Genomic DNA, 20,654 nt, shown 5'->3' with positions numbered 1-20,654 from the left:
CGCAAACTGACAGGCTGATCAAGTAAAATGATGTGCACTGCTGAAGTTCTGAAAAAAAATTATAAATATCATTTAAATTCTCTAATTACTTAGTTTCTTAATTTTGCAAACAGTACATTTCAAAATTAAGCCATAATTACTAAAAAGATTTCATTTTTTCTTTATTCACTACACCTTTACAGGTTAGCATGCCAGTATTGCAACCCTAACATCCATTATAAATTTAAGGCAGTTGTTAAAGTATAAGTCTGTGAACTACCAGTCCTTTTCATACATTTCACCAAAAAATCAGTAAATATATCTGAAGTATCTGATGAATTCATACTAAGGGATGGCAAACAATCCAAAGGCTAACATTTCCTGATGCTCTGGGGAAAAAAGAAAAAAAAAAAATGCAAAGAAGCCTTTAGCAATCAAGATATTTGAAAGAATATGTAAAGGTGCATTACATTCAAAAGGTTTATTTAGAAGAGTAATTAGACAGAAAAATCAGGGGAAGATTACGCTAGTAACTGGAATTCTTGCTATGTTAAAGTAAGTTTTAAACAACAGAGACAAATCTCAGCTCCTATGGTCTATCATTGTATAATAGCCAGTTTACAACATTTGAAGAACTTAAACCTTGACTCTAATCTAAGCAACCATGGAGTGCCACGCTACTTGTTCTGCAACTATTACAATAGTCTCATTTTTTAACTAAGATTCCAGAAACATACATAGTATCTATTTACACTCAATACTGTATAAATACAAAGGAAGACTTGTAATCAGAGGGCAGAAAAAAGGACAAAAGGGCACAAAATGGACACAAACGATCATGTGGTAACTAACCTACAATCCTGTTTGTTACATGTTCTGATATTGGCTTTCCTTCTTTTAAAATGGACAAACAAAAAGTGGAGGAAAGGAATATATGCCTGCATGTCAGAATGTATATATGCACGTAGAATAATTAAAAAGCATGCTGATACACTGAGAAGGGAAGCACAATTCTGGTTAAGTTAAATTTGGGTATACAGACAGCAGATTTTAAACATTAACAGAGCACCTTCAGACTAGCTAGAAATTGGCTTTAGATTCTAACAGCTGAAATACATTTGTTTCTAAATAAAAGAGTTTACATGGTTTGGGTTTTTTTGGTTTTATTTTTAAAGAGCCATCCACCTCGTTGCAGAACAATGCAGTGAAAATACTGGAATAAGACAACCTGCATCTGCCTTATTAAGCCTATCACGATGTTCCCCATGTGGCTCCTCAACCACAGTCTTGTGAAGTCCTAAGGCTGATTGCCGTGCAAAGTGTCCCTAGCCTAAACTAAAATACTTCATCAGTGGAATCAAGTCTGTAAGATTCTTCCACATCCCACCAGGATGGATGGCTACAGACCCTAGAAAGAGGACAGTAACATGCAAGACATTTTATTGTGGGTTTGCTCTCTTCATAGCTACCCCTTCAGCTGCAAGTAACTTGTATTACACAGGCTCCCCCTAAGCTATTCTGTGTTCCGAGAACTCAAAAGATATGCAGTAGCCTAAAGCATTAGTAGTAGAGCATTTCATCCAGGGCTAGATTAGTTTGCCTGTTGGCTTTGATTTCAGTTTAGCAGAGAAGGCATGCTTCTCTGCTCTCCCAACACCACAGGACAGAGGGATGGAAAACACATCAGAGGTAGGAGTCAAGTTGTCACATCATTTTCAAAGGCTTTACAAGGACCTTCCTGTTGGCTCTGAAGATACCTGGGGCTAGACTGCTTTTGTTTAATAAGGATTCATACCTGAACTTGGGAAGCATGCTTCAAATTTTGCACATATCTAAACTGTTCATATCTCTAGTGGTTACTACGGGTGCCTAAGGAAGCTATACTGTACATTTCGTATGTTTTATCCTTACAGAGATGGTTCCCAGACAGATGCATATATTGCTTTAAAGGCACTTGCTCTTGTAGCCATTATCTTGGTCATTTATCGATATACTTATAGGGAAGCAAAAAAAAAATACTTGCTGAAAGAAAAAAACTGTTAAATATTAGTTTCATTAATAACTCATGAAGTAGTTAATTTCAAATTCCTCCTAGTATTTGTTGTATGAAGTGAAAACAGAATCACCCAACACTAATTCTTATAACCATTTTAAGATAATTATGTAACATCTGATGAATCACAAAAAATAATGTTCATAAAGTTGTGAATTTCAATTGAAGCTACAGGATACTATTGAAAACCCCCTTATTTTTGAAAGCTACTTTAACTTCCATAGGTCTTTCAAGGGAACCCAATTATAATCTTACATTTCTCAGACAAAAACCTCAAGGTTTAAAGCAGTATTTTTCAAGTCCTTTACATGGAACGTCAATGTTTACTCCTCAAAAATAAATGGAACCATGTAACATTTTAAAAAGATGGTGGGCACAAACACATGACTGTCATTTGAACAATATGCTGTAATTTTGACAAGTACTTTAATCACATAGAGGACACCTATCTTAGTATTTTTCTTCTACTACACCCATTACTGTAGTACACACTTTCTGGACGGACTTCAGTGTTGGACAGTCCCTGAAGAAACAGCAATTTTCAGTTCAAAGTTTCCACACACACCCCTGTTTATCAGCTATTATATCATTTCCACTAGCAAGATAAAAGCAAAAGAAGTATTTCAAGCTTCAAAATGTCCTCACCGTATCCATTATAGCTTCTGGACCTCTATCTTCTTGTTCAGCTAAAGCTTTATTGATTGCTTGTACAGAATCTTCTTTTAAGTGCTTTGAAATATCAGTTCTTGATGGCTGCTCTAAATATTCTGGTTCTCCTGCTTGAACTTAGTGACAGAAATAAGATAACAATTTTGTGTGTTAACATAAGCACGAATTTTGAATTGATTAGTTTTATTTGGATCACTGTCTCATAGATAAGGTAACCCACCCAGAAAATGCTGGGTAGGTCCCACCATTCACAAATACGACTTTATACCAGTCTGTGTCTCAGGTAATTTTGAACACTTTCATATAAATGGACCCATGATTTTTTATTAGGAACAACAGACCTGTCCTGTCTAAGGCTCTTGAGTGAGGGGTGTTCATCAATCTTACAGGGGATGATTGAGAACAAAGATGAGATTCTACTTGGACCTTCTGTGGGATACAGACCCAATATATGGAATGACCTACAGCCAGATGTATTTTTACTTTGCAAAATAATCAACACATTATATTCTTCTGACTTAAAGAAAAATCTCAAAGTCTCCCCTACCTAAGGGCAATAAAAGTGATTAGCATATACAGTTTCTTATATTCCTTACATGATGAAAGCAAATATTGGAAGACAAATATAACATTCATTTAGTATTTTCCATTACTATAAAAAAAACCTAAAACCAGTCTCAAAGTGTTTGAAGTCAAAACGCGTAAAAGATGAAGTCGTTGTCCACAGAGTTTACAAAAAGAGAAAAGTCATTAAGTCACTGCACTTTTTACATTCAATTTGTAGTCATAGATAGTTATGAGAAATATATGCTCAGTCTTAATGACAAATACAGCAATAAGAACACCTGTACAGCAGTCTCACTACACAAATCCATCATGTCATCTTTCACATAATGTACATACAGCCTTCTGCAATGGAGCAGAAGGTGAATGTAACCTAAACCTGACAGGTTCTTCTGTGTTAAAGCAGGCATATGTTTTATAGTCAAACTGCCAGTGGTCTTTATAAGGTAGGTTCACATAACAGCATTGGCCTCACTGTTGTTCAGAGCCTTTTCCACAGTTTTAACACCCTTATTTTTACACAGTAATTTCTTAAGTGTGCCCTACTATTGCTAACTCTATTCAATACATCACACAAAATAAATTATTCTTCTCTTCAGATCTAAATTCTGTCCTAATTTAAAATAAGAAGGTAGGTCTTCTACTCAATTACTCTGAAAAGAATATACATCACTTATGGACTAATAAATTCTCATAACAGACTGGTGAGACCTGTTAATAATTACCTATCTTAAAAGGTCAAAGTTTCCGGGGGGGGCGGTGGTGGAAATAAATTAGTAAAAGCTAAGCACAACTGGGAGGGAAAAGGCAGAAGAACCACAAATAATTTTTTTCTTTAAAGAAAAAATAAAATGAAAAACCAAACCAAAACAAAAAAAATAAACACCAAACCCTAGACTAAACTTCAAGTACAGTTACCTTGGTCAAGTAAATAGTTATAATTCAAGGTTACACAAATTAACTTTTTCTTCCTTTCTTAAGCTGCAAAAAAATACATATAAAATGCAGTGATTTTTGGTTCTACTCCTTTTACAAACAGGTAGTAGCAGCTAACCTGGAGCAGGTGAGGGTGCTGGTGCCCTGGGTATCTGAGATAATAATTTCTCCTGCTGTGCCTTCTGAGCAAGTTCTGCATCCCATTCTTCAAGTTCTTTTTCAAAACGTTTATTGTCTTCCTTAACGTAATCCCTTAGATCAGAGGGTAGTGTGTCCATTCCAACAAGGATCTGTCCTGTTTCTTTGTTAAACTCCTCTGCAGTGACATGAAATATAAATTTCAGAAAAAGAAAGAATAGGGGAAAAGAAAGCATGTTCAACAAGTTTCCTCAAGTGAATTACTGGAAACATACAGTACAGCACCAAAACCCCCAAACTATGTTACTTTTAACTGGGTTTATTATCTGTCAGGCACTCCTCTGCTACTAACATGTATGGCTACTGGTCTTACTGTCTTTGGATTATACATTTTTGGACACCATCAGATTATTGCCATTTTGAAAGATGAGCTTTTTGAGCCATGAGCACGCTATAATTGTGAACATCCAGAAAAAAAGTCACAAAAACACAACCATAGCTTGATTGCATTACTGCCACACAGAGCTGGCCACAACTCAACTTCCCAGCAAAAAAGGGGAAGAAGAGTGAGCCTACAGTGATTTGGAAAGTCAACTGATAAGAACACCACCTACATTGAGTAACCTTCCTTTTTGCTTTGAGAATGGTCTCTGCAAGAGTAACCTAGATCCTAGAGGATCAATCATCTGTAATTATCCCACAGCAAGCAGGCCTCAGACTTAGAGTGGCACAGCCACCCTACAAGGCCCATAAACCGATGGCTGCAAGTCTACTACTAATCCGGCAATTCAGAAGTGTCAAGGTTAATATTGGTTCTTATTTAAAAACTGAACAAATGTGCACTCTAGCTTTATGTCCTATGAAAAGGCAGGAACATGAAAATTTTCCACCACCTGTTACCAAATCTCTGGTCATTTTCACAGTCAGCTCCCTAGCCATCATTATCAGGCCTCACAAAACTCATGCTAAGGGTTCTTTGCCCTCTCTTCAAACACTTCTGCATAAGCCTGTAGTATAACGTACTACTACATTGTGAAAAAAAAATTCCTGAACCATGTATTACTTCGGTTTAATGTGTGGTTGGTAAGGCTAAGTTATTCATATTTCAATATACTGCATAAAGCTTCAAGTTTCCATGCTCCAGTAAAGTTCAGAATTCTGAGGATTCTAACGTTAAGAGGCTCATTTCTGTATTCCCATATTTCTGTTCTAATGTTCAGTGACATATCATCTCCAAAATTCTGAACATGCGATCACTTGGCTAAAAATGTTTACAAATTAGCAAACTTAGTTTATTTTGCTCTCTTAATAATGCTGAAACACTGGCATTACCTTTATTAACCTAAAAGTTGAAGAGCAATTGTTCTACCTACAAAACCAATCTGACTGACAGTTATGAGCATAAGTAGAACTTTGAATAATTATGAAAACCATTTCAAAAATTTGGAAGTACATCTGAAAGAAGCTCACTTTATCAATATATTCTGCTGTTCTATGTCATGCAGAAAACATATCCATAACATTACCTTGTATCAAGTATTGTTCCTTATCGTTGATATACATTAAACAGTATGCACTGGCATTCCTGTAACCACCAAAAGAGTCCCGTTCCAACTCTTCCCAAGTTGACTTTGTCACAGAAATATCATTGTATTTCATCCATCTGTTCTGGTGGTGGTCATAAATATATGCCCAGTAGTGTCCTGCATTAGCTTGACCTTCATGAACTAGCACAGCATGCAACCTATAAGGAACCTTATAAAAACAAAAACAAAACAAAAAACCCAAAATGTCAAACTCTCCTTGCCAGCATTTAGCTCCTACTATCTGCCAGCAATAATAGCTACATTAAATAAAAGTAACAAAAATAAAATCAAACAGGATCAAAACAGGACACGGGGGGGGGGGGGGGGGGTAAAACTAGCAACCCACTAAGCAAAAAGACTTTGAACTATTTTACTTACCACTACTAGTTACAAGAGATCTTAAAAGCATTAGTGAGTATATAGCATAAATGTCTACTCTGCTGTCTTTCCTGACAGGCATCCTCTTTTCTTAATTCCTTAATATTCCCACTTTCCTTGCATCTACAAAACACCTTCAAATATGTCAGCCTTTAGTGTCTCATATTTGCTCCAGTTCTGACCTGGTAAACTTGCCCTGAAGTCTGGAAAGGCATATGCAAATTCAAGGTAATAAACTCTTCTTTCTATGTGCCAGGAAGAGAGTTTATTTAAAGGAATATCTGGGAGTTTAATATTTCCATTACCCAAAGAAAAATTCTTCCAGTAGAATAGGAATACAATTGTTTTCCAGTTTTTTAAACACATCAGTAAAAGCATTGCTAAAAGAAGCATGGAACACATGAAGAGGTCCTCTCTTCCTCCTGAGGCAGAGAAGGAGGATAATTGGTTTCTAGGACCAAGGTAAACAGTATCCCAGGTTACATATGTTCACTGACAAGTAAGTAGAATGGAAAACTTAGTTTCTACACAAATAGTTGGAAATCCTAAGGGGGGAGAGAGAGAGAGAAACAGAATGAATGAGTCCTTCCTTACTTAGAAGTCTTTTAAAAGCATCTTGGTGATCAGCTCATTTTAACCTGCTGAAACAGCAAATGCAACATGAAAGGGAAAACTGATCTTCCCTGCCATGCACTGTATGCCTGAACGATAACAGCTCAGCTAGGATGAAAAACCTGAAACCATCTTTTACTGGTGTCACAGTCTGGACTGTAGATAAATGGTCTATTTAACACAAGGTGTACTAAATATTTGTTGCAAATATCATTTGAGCACCACAACAATCAGTAACTGTAAATACATATGTAACTATGATTTGAGAAACTCCTTGAAATTATTCTTGACCTGATTGTTCTCTTCCAGGCTATATGCAAGTGCTGGACATTTATGCAACTCCGCTTGAACTGAAAATCTCACTGACTGCACAGCAGCTGGAATCAAACAGTCTGTCATCACAGAGACCAAACTGCACTGTAAATCTCCCAAACACGAGAAATCCTAACTCCTCCTTAAATCTGAATGCTCTGGGGTTTTTAACATCTGTTATCAAAACAGTGTGAAAGCATTCTTAAAATGATTGCAAGCCCATGCATATTCACAGAAATATATGCAGATCCTGATTTAAAAAAAAAAAAAAAAAAAAAAAAAGTAGTAAGTGAAGACTCTTTAGACATCGACAATAAAATCTCCTGACCCTAAATTAGAGCATTAAAATTCCAGATGAATTTAAATCATTCTACTTAAAACCATGCTAAGTGGGTCAGCTTGAGGGCCCCTACCCTTTCCTCCAGCTCTGGAGAACCAGCTGTCAGTCATCCATGTTGGGTTTCCAGGAAGGTTCCCCACAGAGGTCTGTGACTGGGGGACAGGCAAGCTCAGTGCTGACAGGCATCTCTTGCAATAAGCCATTATATCAACAGTAATTAACAGTACAGGGCAACACAACAAGTAAATAGTTGGCACTAAACTTCTTTAGCTTACACTTACTACTCATGAAACAGAAAAGGAGCTTCACTGGCCTCGTCACATGTAGCTAGAGAACAGATATATCAAAGAATATACATCAAAGATGAATTCTCACAGGAAAAACAGGTGCGTCACACTTCCCCACAGCAAGTTCACAGGAGGAGGGAAATAATCAAATAAGCAGCTGATGAAATCTATTCATTCAGGAGGATGAGACAAAATAAGAATTTCGGGAATATATTTCATACGACAACTGTGGTTTCCTTAGAATCAAAGAGGACACAAGAAGATGAAGAGCTTCTTAAATAGTTCATACACACACTAGGAAATATCCTGCAAATATAACATGTTTTCCTTAAAAAAAAAATCTAGTTTTATGTACCCAGACCTTATCAACTCACAAGAGAAAAGCTTTCAGTCTTACAATTGTATCATTCAGAGGAAAACATCAATACTGTGAAACTGGTTCCAGAGACTGGGGCAACACTAATCCAATCACCCAGATGCAGACAGAGGTAAGCAGGGGAAAGCAGACAGCTATGTGCACCTGTCTCCTTCCTATTGGGCCAAAACACCTATAGGGACAAAACCAGCTGAGCTGCAGAAGGGCAGCCTTCACTCCCACTGTGATCTCAGATGGGTTCAGTACCTATTTGTTCCCCAACAATCACTTAAAACACACCACTACCTTCAGGCATGGCACAGGAACACCCTCTACAAACCTATATACCATCTTTATTGTCCTCCATCCATTTCTGGAATTCTGGTTCAAAACAAACAAAATAATTTTAGCCTACATTATACAAATCTGCACTAGGACAACATGTTTTACTAAGTAACGTCCTTTTTCCGTTGTAATGATTGCTGACTAGTATCTTTGCCACCCAGAGGTATTTCTTCCTATAACACCTAAGCCAACACAGGCTATTTGGATGCAAGATCACCAAATTGCTTCATTTTACTGTTAGATAACATGTAGCCTGTAGCCTTCCTGTTACAACACAAGTATTAAGAAAAAAAAATATGCCTACCAGTAGCAAGCTTAAAGCAAGCCATCTATGCAAGTCTGCCTGAAATCCTTAACATCAGAGTCCAGCTGCCAAGAACTGTTACAAGCCATGTACAAAGTGAAAACGTACCTCAAGGAAAACTGTAAGCTGAACAGATCTTACTTGGAAGGAAAATAGTTCTCTTTACTAACAGAAAGTAACAGAGGAAGTAATCCTTAACCTTAAAACCTGTTGAAGTGGGCGAACATGAGTATGTGAACATAAGAAATACCAGAGGATCCACTGCTCCATAGTAAAGCATTCTAAAAATGCTGTTCAGATTACACAGCATGAGAATCTCCCTAAAAGGCAGCTTAGACTAATAGTCAAGGTTATGACTGATACTAAATCTAGACAGAGTTTTTTTTTTAAAATATATATATAATAAAAACAACAAAAAACCATAACAATGACGACAAAAAAACCCCCTACTGGCATTATTAACTACGTATTAAAATCAGGAGCCTTGAATTCCCAAGTATTAGTATGGAAGTTGCAATACACAATAGCAATAAGCATCAAAATATAAAAATAATAGTTTCTTGTGTCTAATGCTTTGCCACCTTAAAGTCATAAGATTACCTAGTTATATGGTCAAATCAGGGTGAGGAAATTTTATTGTGTTATACAAAAACTGAAGTTCTGCATTCAAGTCAAAAAAGTCAATCAGAGATAGAACATATTTGGGCTTTTCATCACTAAGTTGCTTAAACTTAAGTATGCCACGGTAAAATATTGTAACTGTCTTTCACCTGACTGCACAACTAAAAGGCTTGCGAAACCCATTATGACTTTCCAATGAAATTTCTCAAACCACTATATATATTGTTGTATACTTGCTATATTTTCAAGCATCTAAGAACTTTTATTAAAGTGACAAAAAGGATCTATTTTGAATTCTCATGCAGAAATTGTACTTACTTGGACCATTGTTTTGTCAGAGTACATCAATTCAATTGTCCGATGTATTCTAGATATACTTTCTTGTAAATCTAAAAGAAAAATAAAAACAGAAGCTCTCTTCCATAAGGCTGCATAATTGCACATGGCTACATCTATATTAAAGCAGAGTGTGATCCGTGATACACCACTGCTTGTTTCCTAGAGCTCAACGGAGCCCACCCCTGCTGGAACAACTACTTCTCGTTTCCCTCAGAGCAAGGGAACAGACCATAAGCTCTAGCCACTTCAAAAAGTGCTTGCTCAGAAATTTGCTGAATTTTCCCCTATGGAAGGGGTCACCCTAAACTCCCCTGCAGAGCACCAAGTCACAGCATGGGCCCAGCCACTATCACACTGACAGCTCCGACACATCTGCAAAGACGTCCTTTGGTGTGGATCCCACCTCTGTTTCACTCTACTCCCCCCAACATCAGGTACAGATGAGAAACCTGTGTTGAAACACCCATGGATGCTTCACTCAATGCCCAGTTTGCATCTTCAGTTTATATACCTCCAGTCTACTGCAATCTCTTAACCGACTTCCCTTCCTATGTGCTAGAAATAAGTTTAGAAGTACGAAACAAGCAACTCAACACACATGTGTACATTAAGGCGATTTCCCCCACTTCCACAAATCTTTTCCAACAGCAAATTCCCCAGCTTGTGGCATTACCTCTAGTGTCATTCTCTACTTCAGTCCTCCAGCGATGCAAACAGCCTTCTAGGACAGACAGCTCCTCCTCAGTGATGTGCCTTGGTGCCGGATGCATTGGCAGATCAGGAGGAATTCGTGATTGTGTGAATGGTTTATGTATTACTGATCTTTGTACAGGAGATGTGCTTGGAACATCTGAAGATGAAGGCCCCTGCTGCTCTACTGTGCTGCATTCATTCAAAACATGAAATACAAAAATTGAATCATCATGTATACAAACTAAATGCTACACCATAAAAATTAAGCTTTTCATCTGGAACCAGAAATTTTAAAGGTAATTTCCTAAAGTGCAATCCAGGAAAGGTTCCTACAATATCAGTATGGAATTAGTATGTAAATTCTGAAAACTGTGATGTACTACATGTTAGTATAACAACAACTCTGGCTGCCATCACCAAAGATAAAGGAATCTAAATTGGATTGAATCAGTCAAACCACAGTTTGCCTTACCTGAAACGCTATTCAACGCTTTCAAATAACATCATGCAAGTAATCACTGTGGTTTGAAACATTTACTGCCAAACTGCTGGGAGAAAAAACACAGCAGTTGTCTTATGGCCCATGGACCATAAAATCCAATAAACGCAAGTGCTCTGTTTAACAACTTCTTCACATGTCTTCTGCCTAGAAGACTTTCCTTTTCCTATTGCCTACCTACAACTTGTGTTAATTGAACAGCAACAATGTAGAGACCTCTGATATTTACAGCACACTGGAAATTTAGCACCAAACCATCTAAACTTGTTCCAAACAAGCCTTCTAACTCAAAGAGCAAAGCAGCTAGCTTAGAATTTTACAAGAGCAGCACAATATTAAAAATGAGAACCTGTTACAGATTTTTCTCTTGCCATCAACAAGACCACCTATATGTAACCATATGCATAACAGGAATCTAAAGATCTTTCTAGCAAGCCACTGACTTTTCACTTTGTGTACAGCATCATGATACAGCCTGAGGAACCTGGATTTTTTGGCAGTTTAGAAAGTTCCGAGAACATTAAGTGCTGACGACGGCACTCCACATAACATGCTGTTGTGTTTCTACAGATTGACAAAAAAGTCATAATATTTACATTTTTACAGAACAAACTTCCTATATAGGCATTTGAACAAACTATGTTACTTCTGATAGTGTATTTCATGCAAGCGGTGGTAGCTTTTAAAAGTTTGTCTTCTCTTATCAATCATCACAATTCCTACTGGCATTATATCAGTAAAACATCCGAAATATTTTAAAGGCTTTTTAGATTCATTTACTTCACTTCTCTGAACTACACAGTTAACCATCTTGACCGGACCAGAACCTACAACCCCACTTTCCAAATGCAATATAAAAAGCTCTGTTATAAACTGTTAGCGTCCACCTAGCCAAGTCCTATCCTAAGTTATACTCTATTAACTGTTACTAATAGTTACTAGCTTCAATAATGAGAAAAACAATATTATTGGACATTTAACTCCCTGATACTTTGGCTACTCTGTATTTAAAAAGTCAGACTATTAGGTTCCTGACAAACTGTTAGAATTGAAAGCTGCAAAGCAGAAAAGAAGCCTAACTCCCAGGCAAAAATTAATGTATAAATTGTACACCAGAAACCTTGAAGCTCTGCAGTACATACATGCTTCCCAAATTCAGATTTTTAAACAATACAGTTGGGAAGCAGTGACCTCACCAGATAACGTGTCTATTTGGAACTGTAGGTGGAACCATACTTTGTTTGAAAATGGTAGTTCTCCACCTAAGGACATTTTTATAAGTGCATGAGACAAACCCAGATTAATAACATTTTGGTTTATTAATTTAAGTCTAAGTGTGTCATGCTGAAAAATACTTCTAGGAGAAACTTTATGCTATACCCCTTAGGAGATACCTAGTTGTATTAAGCTGGTGCAGAAAGCAGTTAAACTCCCGTCCCCTCTCTCTCAGCGGCCAGGTTTGCACTGAGGTGATGACTGGCGTCTCACCTTGGGAGAGCAGGAGGCAGCCCTTACCTGGGCAAGGTCTGGGCCGGCAGCGTGCTACTGGCAGGGGCACTAGCACCCAGGTCATCAACAGGAGATGTGCATACCGGCTTGCTGGAGGCAAACTCCAAGGCATACTGCAGGACATCTACCAAGGGGAATCGTTTAGGACCAGAACCATAGCTTAAATATCTGTTAACCATAAAATGTATTAATGCCATGACTCACATATTTTAAAAAAAAAAAAAAAAAAAAAAAAAAAAAGATTTATTTCTGCTTGACTGCATTTAAATAAAGCAAGCATTTCCTAGCATGTTTCATGCATCAGAATTATCACACTTGTACAGTTTCCAAGGAAAACAGTGAAAGAAGAGATACACAAGAGAAATCTAGAGCAAATGACTACACACAAAGTGTACAGCTGAAAGGAGTTATTCTATGTAGCCTGTAATATTATTTGCATTTACAGTTATCTATAGTACCGTTCTAATCTCTGTTGTAAAACTGTGAGGTACTCTTTGAGTCTCTTGATTTCATCCCGTTTAATTCTTGTTATTTCTCTGTTTTTGTGCATATACCTGTAAAATATGAAATTTAAAAAGAGGTGTCAGCCCATAGCATCCCAACACAAACTGAGATCTGTACCCATCAGCCATACCGCTAATGAAAACTCATGCCCTCTAAAACCTACAACATACTAAGCAATAAAACAGAACTGAGAAGAAAGTGGTAAACCCATTAAGCTCCCCTCCCACAACAGTCAGAGGATGCTTTTTTCCCCAGTGTCAAAAGGTCTGTTCATACCATGGATGACAAACATGTATTAGAAAGCTTCTAAATTAAGTGGTTTAAGTAGCAACCACATAGCTGTACTCCTGTTTCATTATTTAGGCTCACAAGTAACATTCAGCATCTAACTGAAAATCATCATGGTATTTCACCTCTACACATAAACACCATATACTGCTGCTGAGAATCCTCTTCAAGCCATGCAGTTCATCTGGAACACCATGAAATATCTGACTGTTTCCCAAATGGGCTCATAAACAGTGATTTTTCAGAGTATTTTGCCTGTGTACCCAACTACCTAGCAATAAATTAAAGACTGAAGTGCAAGCAGGTCTTAGCCCGAAGGAGCAGTATGTCTTAAATTGTTATCTATGTGTATTTTCTGAAACAGATGAAACCCATGAAAATTTTAATTTGTCTAGCTGGAACAGAAATGTACTGCGATTTAAGCTAGTATAAGATGCACCAGCAACTTTACCAAACTCATGAGATTTAATTTATATTCATACTAAGACTTTGTTGATAATATTGTACTGTACCTGTCCAGATACAAAATTGGAGGAAATTCTAATTTGTTGTGTATCTTCTCTGGTCTCCCCAAAGCCTGATTAAACTCAAATCTTGATAGCTCAAAAGTTAAGACAGGAGGAAGCTCAGTGAACCAGTGCTGAACAAAAGAAAAACAGAAAACCCCACAATGAATACCTTCCAATAACAGAACTTTAATAATAATGGTACAATACCTGCAGACTGACATAGCTATGGGAGAAATTGGTTCTAGAGGGTGGATCAGCATAAGCTTTCCAAAGTTCCCATCTTGCCCCTTCAGTGTAAACAGACACCATTCGTCACCCATGCCGCATCAGAGCTTTTCAACTCATCTATCACTACCTGTGTTAAAGCAGAGAAGGCCGGAAGGCTGCTTATTTTCACATTTGTCTCCCTCACACTAAAAGTGGCCTACACTTGAACCTGCCTGCCTTGCCAACTGTCCTGTTCTCTTTGAACTCTCCAATACCACTGAAAGGGTTGTTTACACTGTATCAAGTGCTCTTCTTCCTAGTTCCCTCAGACTCAAGTTTCTGACCCTTCCATTCACCTGATATCACCCAATGTTTCGAATGACCTCCTCCGAAGCAGGATCAATGAGTACTCTGGGCTGGGTCAGACAAGGTGAATACTTTTTCTGGAAATCTCCATACTAACAACCTCTCCTGAAGTCTTGGCTCATGTCTCTAATCACTGATAATCTGTCCGTGGACCAACCCATGTTAGCATCACCCCATCCCAGTTTTCTGAGTATTCAGTAGAGGTCTATTCTTAGTCCATATTTCTTTCCTCACATACTTCATTTCTCATCTACAAGACAAATTCAGCTCTGATTCCAGCATTAGAGTCCCTTTTTTCTCCCCAGACTACAACATAAACCCGATGGTCTATCCATTTAATAACGTTTTGGATGTCTAACCATCAATTGAAGCTTCCCTGATTACTGCAGACACAGTTGCCACATATTTCTGACGTCAATGCCTATAGTCCAGATGTAGCATTTGACTCGGGGCTCACTTCAAGTTCTCCTATCCAGCCAAATGCCTTGAATAGTCTTTTCACACAATACTTTCAAGACAGACTTTTCTTCCTGTGCTAATGGCTAAAATTCAGGTCTAGGTTCTCATTACTCCACATCTCAGTGCAATGTTTCCTCTCTTCTCCCCTTGCCCAGCTTTAGCACAAATAGCCTTGTCACACTAAGAGATTTCCAGGATGTTGCTGAATTTTCCTAGTTCATTGCCCTCATATCATTCCTCTCATCTCTTCACATGCGAAGTGAGCTGCCTTCCCTTTTCTTGCTTATATCAGCCTCCACACCAACCACCTTTTCAGTTTTAAAGGAGACAATCATGACTTCTTTCTTGCAGCAGCTTCACACATCAGTAAATTTCAACGGTAAAGTCAGCAAATCCACAGCACAATCCTTCCCCCTAGACCCCTTTTATTGCAAGGCCCCCAAACCACTTAACAATGACTAAGCTGCTGATGTGCTGAAGTTCATCAACGATGATGCTGACAAACATTATCTCATTTTCCCCACCATTCTAACTCCAAGTATGTGCACTGACCTCCATCGTCTCTTGAATTTGGATTTAAGTTCCTTGGGACAGGGAATGTCTCTTTTTTCTGTTTGTACATTATCTTGCTTGCTGACACTCTACTCCATGGCAGAGGCTTTTAGGTATCATGATAATAATAGTAATAATAATAATGAACAACAAGCTAAATACCCCATAAGAGTCAATGGTGGGATCAAGGGGAAAAGATAGAATGTTACTTTCAGGATCTTTCAATATATGGAATTACCACATTAATATCATTCTCTTTAAACTTTGACATCTACCAGCTTGGATAAATGCCACTTGAAGTCTTTGCTCAGCAGAGACAATGTTAAAACTACAAGAAATTCAGCTTCCTTCAGTACTTCCGAACCTTCCAATGCACTGTAACACCTTTGAGGCATTTTGTTTAAACATAACTACTAACACCAGCAACCACTATAAATAAATTGCTTCAGTTTAGGGCAACGTAACCAATTTGCTTGGCCCTGGTAACAATGCAGTAATGTTTTTCTAGATGAGGACTTAACCCATTACCTTTCTTCTGTTGCCACTATTGTCAATCTGTCACATGACTATTTCACTTCCATTTCCACATGCTATGAAGCCAAGCTGATTAAAACCCTGACACTTTCACAGAACTCAAAGCTTAACGCTCTACACGTGTACATGACTATACTTCTGTTCCCTGGTTTCCTGACATTAGAGGTTAAAAAAAACCCCTCAAAACCAAACAAAAAACAAAAACCAAAAAAACCTCCAAGTCTGACATGTCTAGTCAAGCGTTAATAATTGAACTGACATTTTATGCATGAATGCACACAGGCTTTAACTGCAAGACAACCTTCAGTCCATAAGATAAACAACCATGCTCTTGTAGTAGACACATAAAAGACTTCACCTTACATAAAGAAATTGAACTTTGGATTGTACCAAAATATTTATGAGATTTTTCTTTTCTTCCAGTTTATTTCAGGAAACATATTCATTGTAGTAAGACATTTCTACAAGTGTTGGAATTAAAAAAAAATTTAATCATCCTGTGAAAGAACAGCACATCCAGTAAGATGTGTAAATACATTTGAAGATGCTTGTTAACATCTGATTTGGTTGATCAATATTTGATCAATAACAGCTGACCAGAAAAAGGGACTGCAGAAGGGATGCTCTAAAGCTTTTGTTGATAACACAAAATTGGAAATAGAACTTCAGACTGGAAGATGATTTCAGTGTGCGTCACTAGGCTTAGTAATTAAAACCCTGTGTGTATGTTGACACAATGAAAGGAAGCAAAATTTCATTACAGCAAAATATGAAGGAAGAAACTACACCTGAACTTTTTACTTAAGTAGAAGAAGCCTTCTAAGATTTCACATCTCTAGAGTAACTGTGATGAAACATGAACAACTGTGTAAAGAGAAAGTAGTTCAGTCTTTAGAGGCAATGGGGATTCCCATATTTCCACATCAATAACCCACAGGTTATTGGAGAGAGCTCTGCCAGAGAAAAATGCTGGGCATATATATACATGCATGACAACAATAAGAGGGGACATTTCAGAGCACACCCTCTTGGTTCTACAACCACCACCAGTCCAACTACCTCTTTTCCCTAACCTGTGACTTCTGCACAAGAAATCTCATTCATCACCTCATCCCAACACCATACACTGCATATCCCACTTCTCAGTGAGGCTCCATCTGGATCCCTCCACGCATGCTTCCAGCATGCTCTGACATTTGGCAGCCTCCTGCTCTAGCAAGAGCTCTCCTGGGAGGAACAGCAGCTCATAGAGCAAGTACTGTCTGTCCACCACTGCAGTCAAAGAGGGGGGAGGATTGTCCACCATAGGGGGCAAAGAGGAGGATGCTGGGAAACATCAGTAAAAAGGGGAGAGGGGAAGAAGGCTAGCGTGGTGAGGAATTAAAGACAGAGGCACAGGGGAATACCAACAATGCTCTGAAGCAATGGTCAAACGCACAGCTCACAGTTGCTGTTTACAGCATGGCACAGGGTGGCAAGTCAGAGCAGTGGTCAGCTACCACAGGACATTACACCCATGACCTCTCTGGAGATCAAATATCAGCAACAGGTGGGAACCAGCCTGTGCCAAATCACCACCGCAAGCACTTAATTGTGCCAGCTTTTAGTAAGCATGAACTTTTTATCTCATGAAAAATACAGAAAGATGATACTCTGGAACCTCCAAAAGAGGTACAAAGCCTCCGAATTAACAATCCAATTACGCCAGACATCACAACCTGCACAGCAGCAGGTCATATGAAAACCAACCATGAACCCCAGTGAAAAATAAAGAGTGCTACAGCACCGCCCTGAGAGAAGCCCACAGGAGCACTTAACTTACCTCCTGACCAGACTTTGCAGAGTTTTCTGAATGGAGAGATTCAATCTCCCCTTCAATCATTGCAGCTTCTAGGCACTCATGCAGATCTTTAAAGCCATTAACCTGGAGTGGATACTGGCCAAACATTTCTGTGTTTTCAAATTTTTTACCTTCACATAAGAAATTAAACAGTTAAGGTTTTAGAAACAAACATTTACCTTTTAAAAAAACCTAACAATCCTAGGTCACCTGACCTAGTCTACTGAACAATACTCCCATTTTCTTATTGGAAAATTCAATTATATGTATGAAAACAAAGTTACTTGAAAAAGTTGCTTGAATGTAATATTGAAAATTACTATGTTTTCCTCTTCTGTCCATTTTTTATATTGGTTTTGCATCTATTGGTAATAAGCAAAACTCAAAATTACTTGGCACCACAGATGTATGGGAAGTTTTACACATATAAAACAAAGTCCTCCTCCGGCAAATAGCAGCTCAGTAATACAACCCTACATTGTATCAGCAAAGTCAGTGGAATTGCTGGTATGAAACAGCCCTTTGTATAAGTACATTTTGCAAAAATAAACCACAAAAGAGAACATTCATGAATTCTGCCCTGAAAACAAGACCATAATTTGTTAATGGTGTATAAAGATGCAAGCTCAAATACGCGGAGAAACATGGGTGACAAATGATTTCAATCTATAATTCCAATTTATTTCATCCTAAGGTCAGTAAAAAGTCATCTTACATCCACCAGTTTCTTCTCATTGGTTTGGTTTTTACATGCCTCCTCAGTTAAGATAAGAATGTAAGGGATGAAAGTAGCTGAATGCGAAGGAGCAAGAATGCTAGCTAGTAGCAAGAAATACGCAGAACGGTTTTCAAATCTGACAACAAATCATTAGACATACTGTTCCAGGCTGAGAAACAACCTGGAAGCCACTTTAAAAGATTATAGCTGCTTCATTCAAATGCATCTCAGGAGTCATTCACACTCAGGATGGGGGACAGAGTCACCAACATTAAAAACACTTTCAAAACTGCTGGCCTCCTGGAAAGAGAGAACACTGCAATTCTGCAAATCTACTAATTATATGCAGATAAGATAAAAGGAAGGTTGTTTTGCAGCCTATTTCTCCTCAGTACTCTCTCTCTGACACTGCCCTTGAGCAGGTTTCCACTGACTTGTTTTCAACAAACTGTACTTTTAAGAGGGTGAGTTATCCATATCGGAAATTGTGTAGAAGAAAATGCAATTTAAATTTTAAATTGCATTAAATGAAGCAGAAAGAGTGCAAGAGACTAGCTCAATGAAATACAGTAACTTGCCTTCTCTATACCATTAGTAAGTGGCAAAAGTGCCCTGTTAATAATTTCTTGCAAGTATTTTTGCTTAGCATCTTACCCTAACTTCTACTGCACTTAGGTGCCCACAACTCAGCTCCTAAAAGTTATCAGAACAGTCTTTCTGGACCACTGCAGCTCACTACATTTACCTTCATTCTCATAGTCTCAGGACAAACATTTTGTCACAGACCAAACACATATTCTCCAAGTATACTTCTGCAGAAGTAACTAAAATGCTACAACTTCATCATTCACCTGTGTACTTAGGAAAGCACTGAACAGGCATGAGCACAGAAGTCCAGGTAAATTCAGATGCATACCTTCAAGTACACCTACTGCTAGAAATCGTCCATAAAACAACTCCACCATTGGGTTTTTTGGTTTCTCTCCATCCCTGAAAACAGAAAGCATGTTAGTGTAAAAATCAAACACAGATCTATGAACTTTCATAAAACTACAAGCAGAATATTCTGAATTCATTATGGAAATGCTGCCTATTTTACTCAGTTACTGTTCATTTAGTTTTGTACTTTCCTCTAAAGACAGTAACAATGATTCATATATTTGCAATAAGTATATTCTGAAAATTAAGTTTCAGAAGTGCTTCATTCTAGGAAAATTTATGTAAATCAGATTCAATTCGTGAGTGGTTAAATTGTACAAAACCCTTGTAAAAACCATTTCCCACAACACTCTAGAAACAATTATGTATTCAAAAGACAGTTTACAGATGTTCACTTATACAAACAATGTGTATTTTCTTCTGAGAAGAGAAACAGGAGCAAGGTTTTGAAGCATTTAAACTACACAATCAAAAAGCAAAAATGCATTCAAATCATAAAAAGTCTAATTGATTATGTACAACACAACCAATCTCTACTCTTCAGATACTTTGGACTTCATTCAACAAGACTTTTAACACGAAATCAGAAAGTGAAAAAAGAATTCACGGAAAATCAAAGGTACTGGCACATATGGAAAAAAACATGCTTGAACTAAAACAAGCTAGACAGTTGGATCTTTTTCAGCCATACAGTGAGAAGTGTATTTTTGGTTATTTGGTTTGCTTTTTCTCATCAAAATATATAATATACAGAGCCAGGTAAAAAAATCTTACCTCTCTTCTTCAGCTTTAATTTGGAAGGCATCTTCTAGCCAATCTAATAATTTGTGTGTAAATTCACTAACATCTTGCTGTTGAAAAATATAAAATTATCAGAATATAATCACATATGTAACAACACAATGAAGTGTCACCTTACAAGATCAGTATAGCAGTATTCGCCTCCACAAGAGCTCCAAAAATCACACTGTCTAAGACTATGCCATGATTGATTTATTTTTTTTTTTTATGTGGCTCTTAGAGCACACCAAGGCTCTGGTGCTCCTCAGCCATCACACTGTCCTGTGATCCTTATTACTCAGGCTCAGCTTTCATACCATGCTAGTCCAAAGGCATCTTATGAATTCCATTGTTCAAACCCTTTGGTATCTAACAAGTAGTGACTAATACTAATTTCATCAAGCACTAAATTCAGCATGCTGTTGTAATTAAACACCTT

General features: G+C 37.7%; 2 protein-coding genes across 7 annotated transcripts in view; one reads left to right on the top strand and one right to left on the bottom strand.

Moving 5' to 3' along the window:
* Window positions 1-20,654, top strand: part of NRIP1 (nuclear receptor interacting protein 1) — an 895,475-nt gene that overhangs the window by 512,118 nt on the left and 362,703 nt on the right. The window lies entirely within an intron of this gene.
* USP25 (ubiquitin specific peptidase 25) overlaps window positions 1-20,654 on the bottom strand; it is a 92,369-nt gene that overhangs the window by 14,683 nt on the left and 57,032 nt on the right. For 2 of the 3 annotated variants that reach the window (XM_049824890.1, XM_049824888.1), the window contains exons 8-18: window positions 20,210-20,286; window positions 19,413-19,486; window positions 17,761-17,909; window positions 13,824-13,951; window positions 12,978-13,073; window positions 12,526-12,687; window positions 10,492-10,700; window positions 9,798-9,868; window positions 5,866-6,094; window positions 4,320-4,517; window positions 2,678-2,817 (exon numbers count right to left, since the gene is read on the bottom strand). In XM_049824890.1, coding sequence (XP_049680847.1) covers window positions 2,678-2,817; window positions 4,320-4,517; window positions 5,866-6,094; window positions 9,798-9,868; window positions 10,492-10,700; window positions 12,526-12,687; window positions 12,978-13,073; window positions 13,824-13,951; window positions 17,761-17,909; window positions 19,413-19,486; window positions 20,210-20,286 — 1,533 coding nt within the window. The remainder of the gene's footprint in view (window positions 1-2,677; window positions 2,818-4,319; window positions 4,518-5,865; window positions 6,095-9,797; window positions 9,869-10,491; window positions 10,701-12,525; window positions 12,688-12,977; window positions 13,074-13,823; window positions 13,952-17,760; window positions 17,910-19,412; window positions 19,487-20,209; window positions 20,287-20,654) is intronic. The other variant, XM_049824889.1, reaches the window with a different exon arrangement.

The sequence above is a fragment of the Accipiter gentilis genome, chromosome 21 (genome assembly GCF_929443795.1).
Source record: "Accipiter gentilis chromosome 21, bAccGen1.1, whole genome shotgun sequence".
Classification (NCBI taxonomy): domain Eukaryota; kingdom Metazoa; phylum Chordata; class Aves; order Accipitriformes; family Accipitridae; genus Astur; species Astur gentilis.
This window is presented reverse-complemented; position numbering and strand designations above follow the sequence as displayed.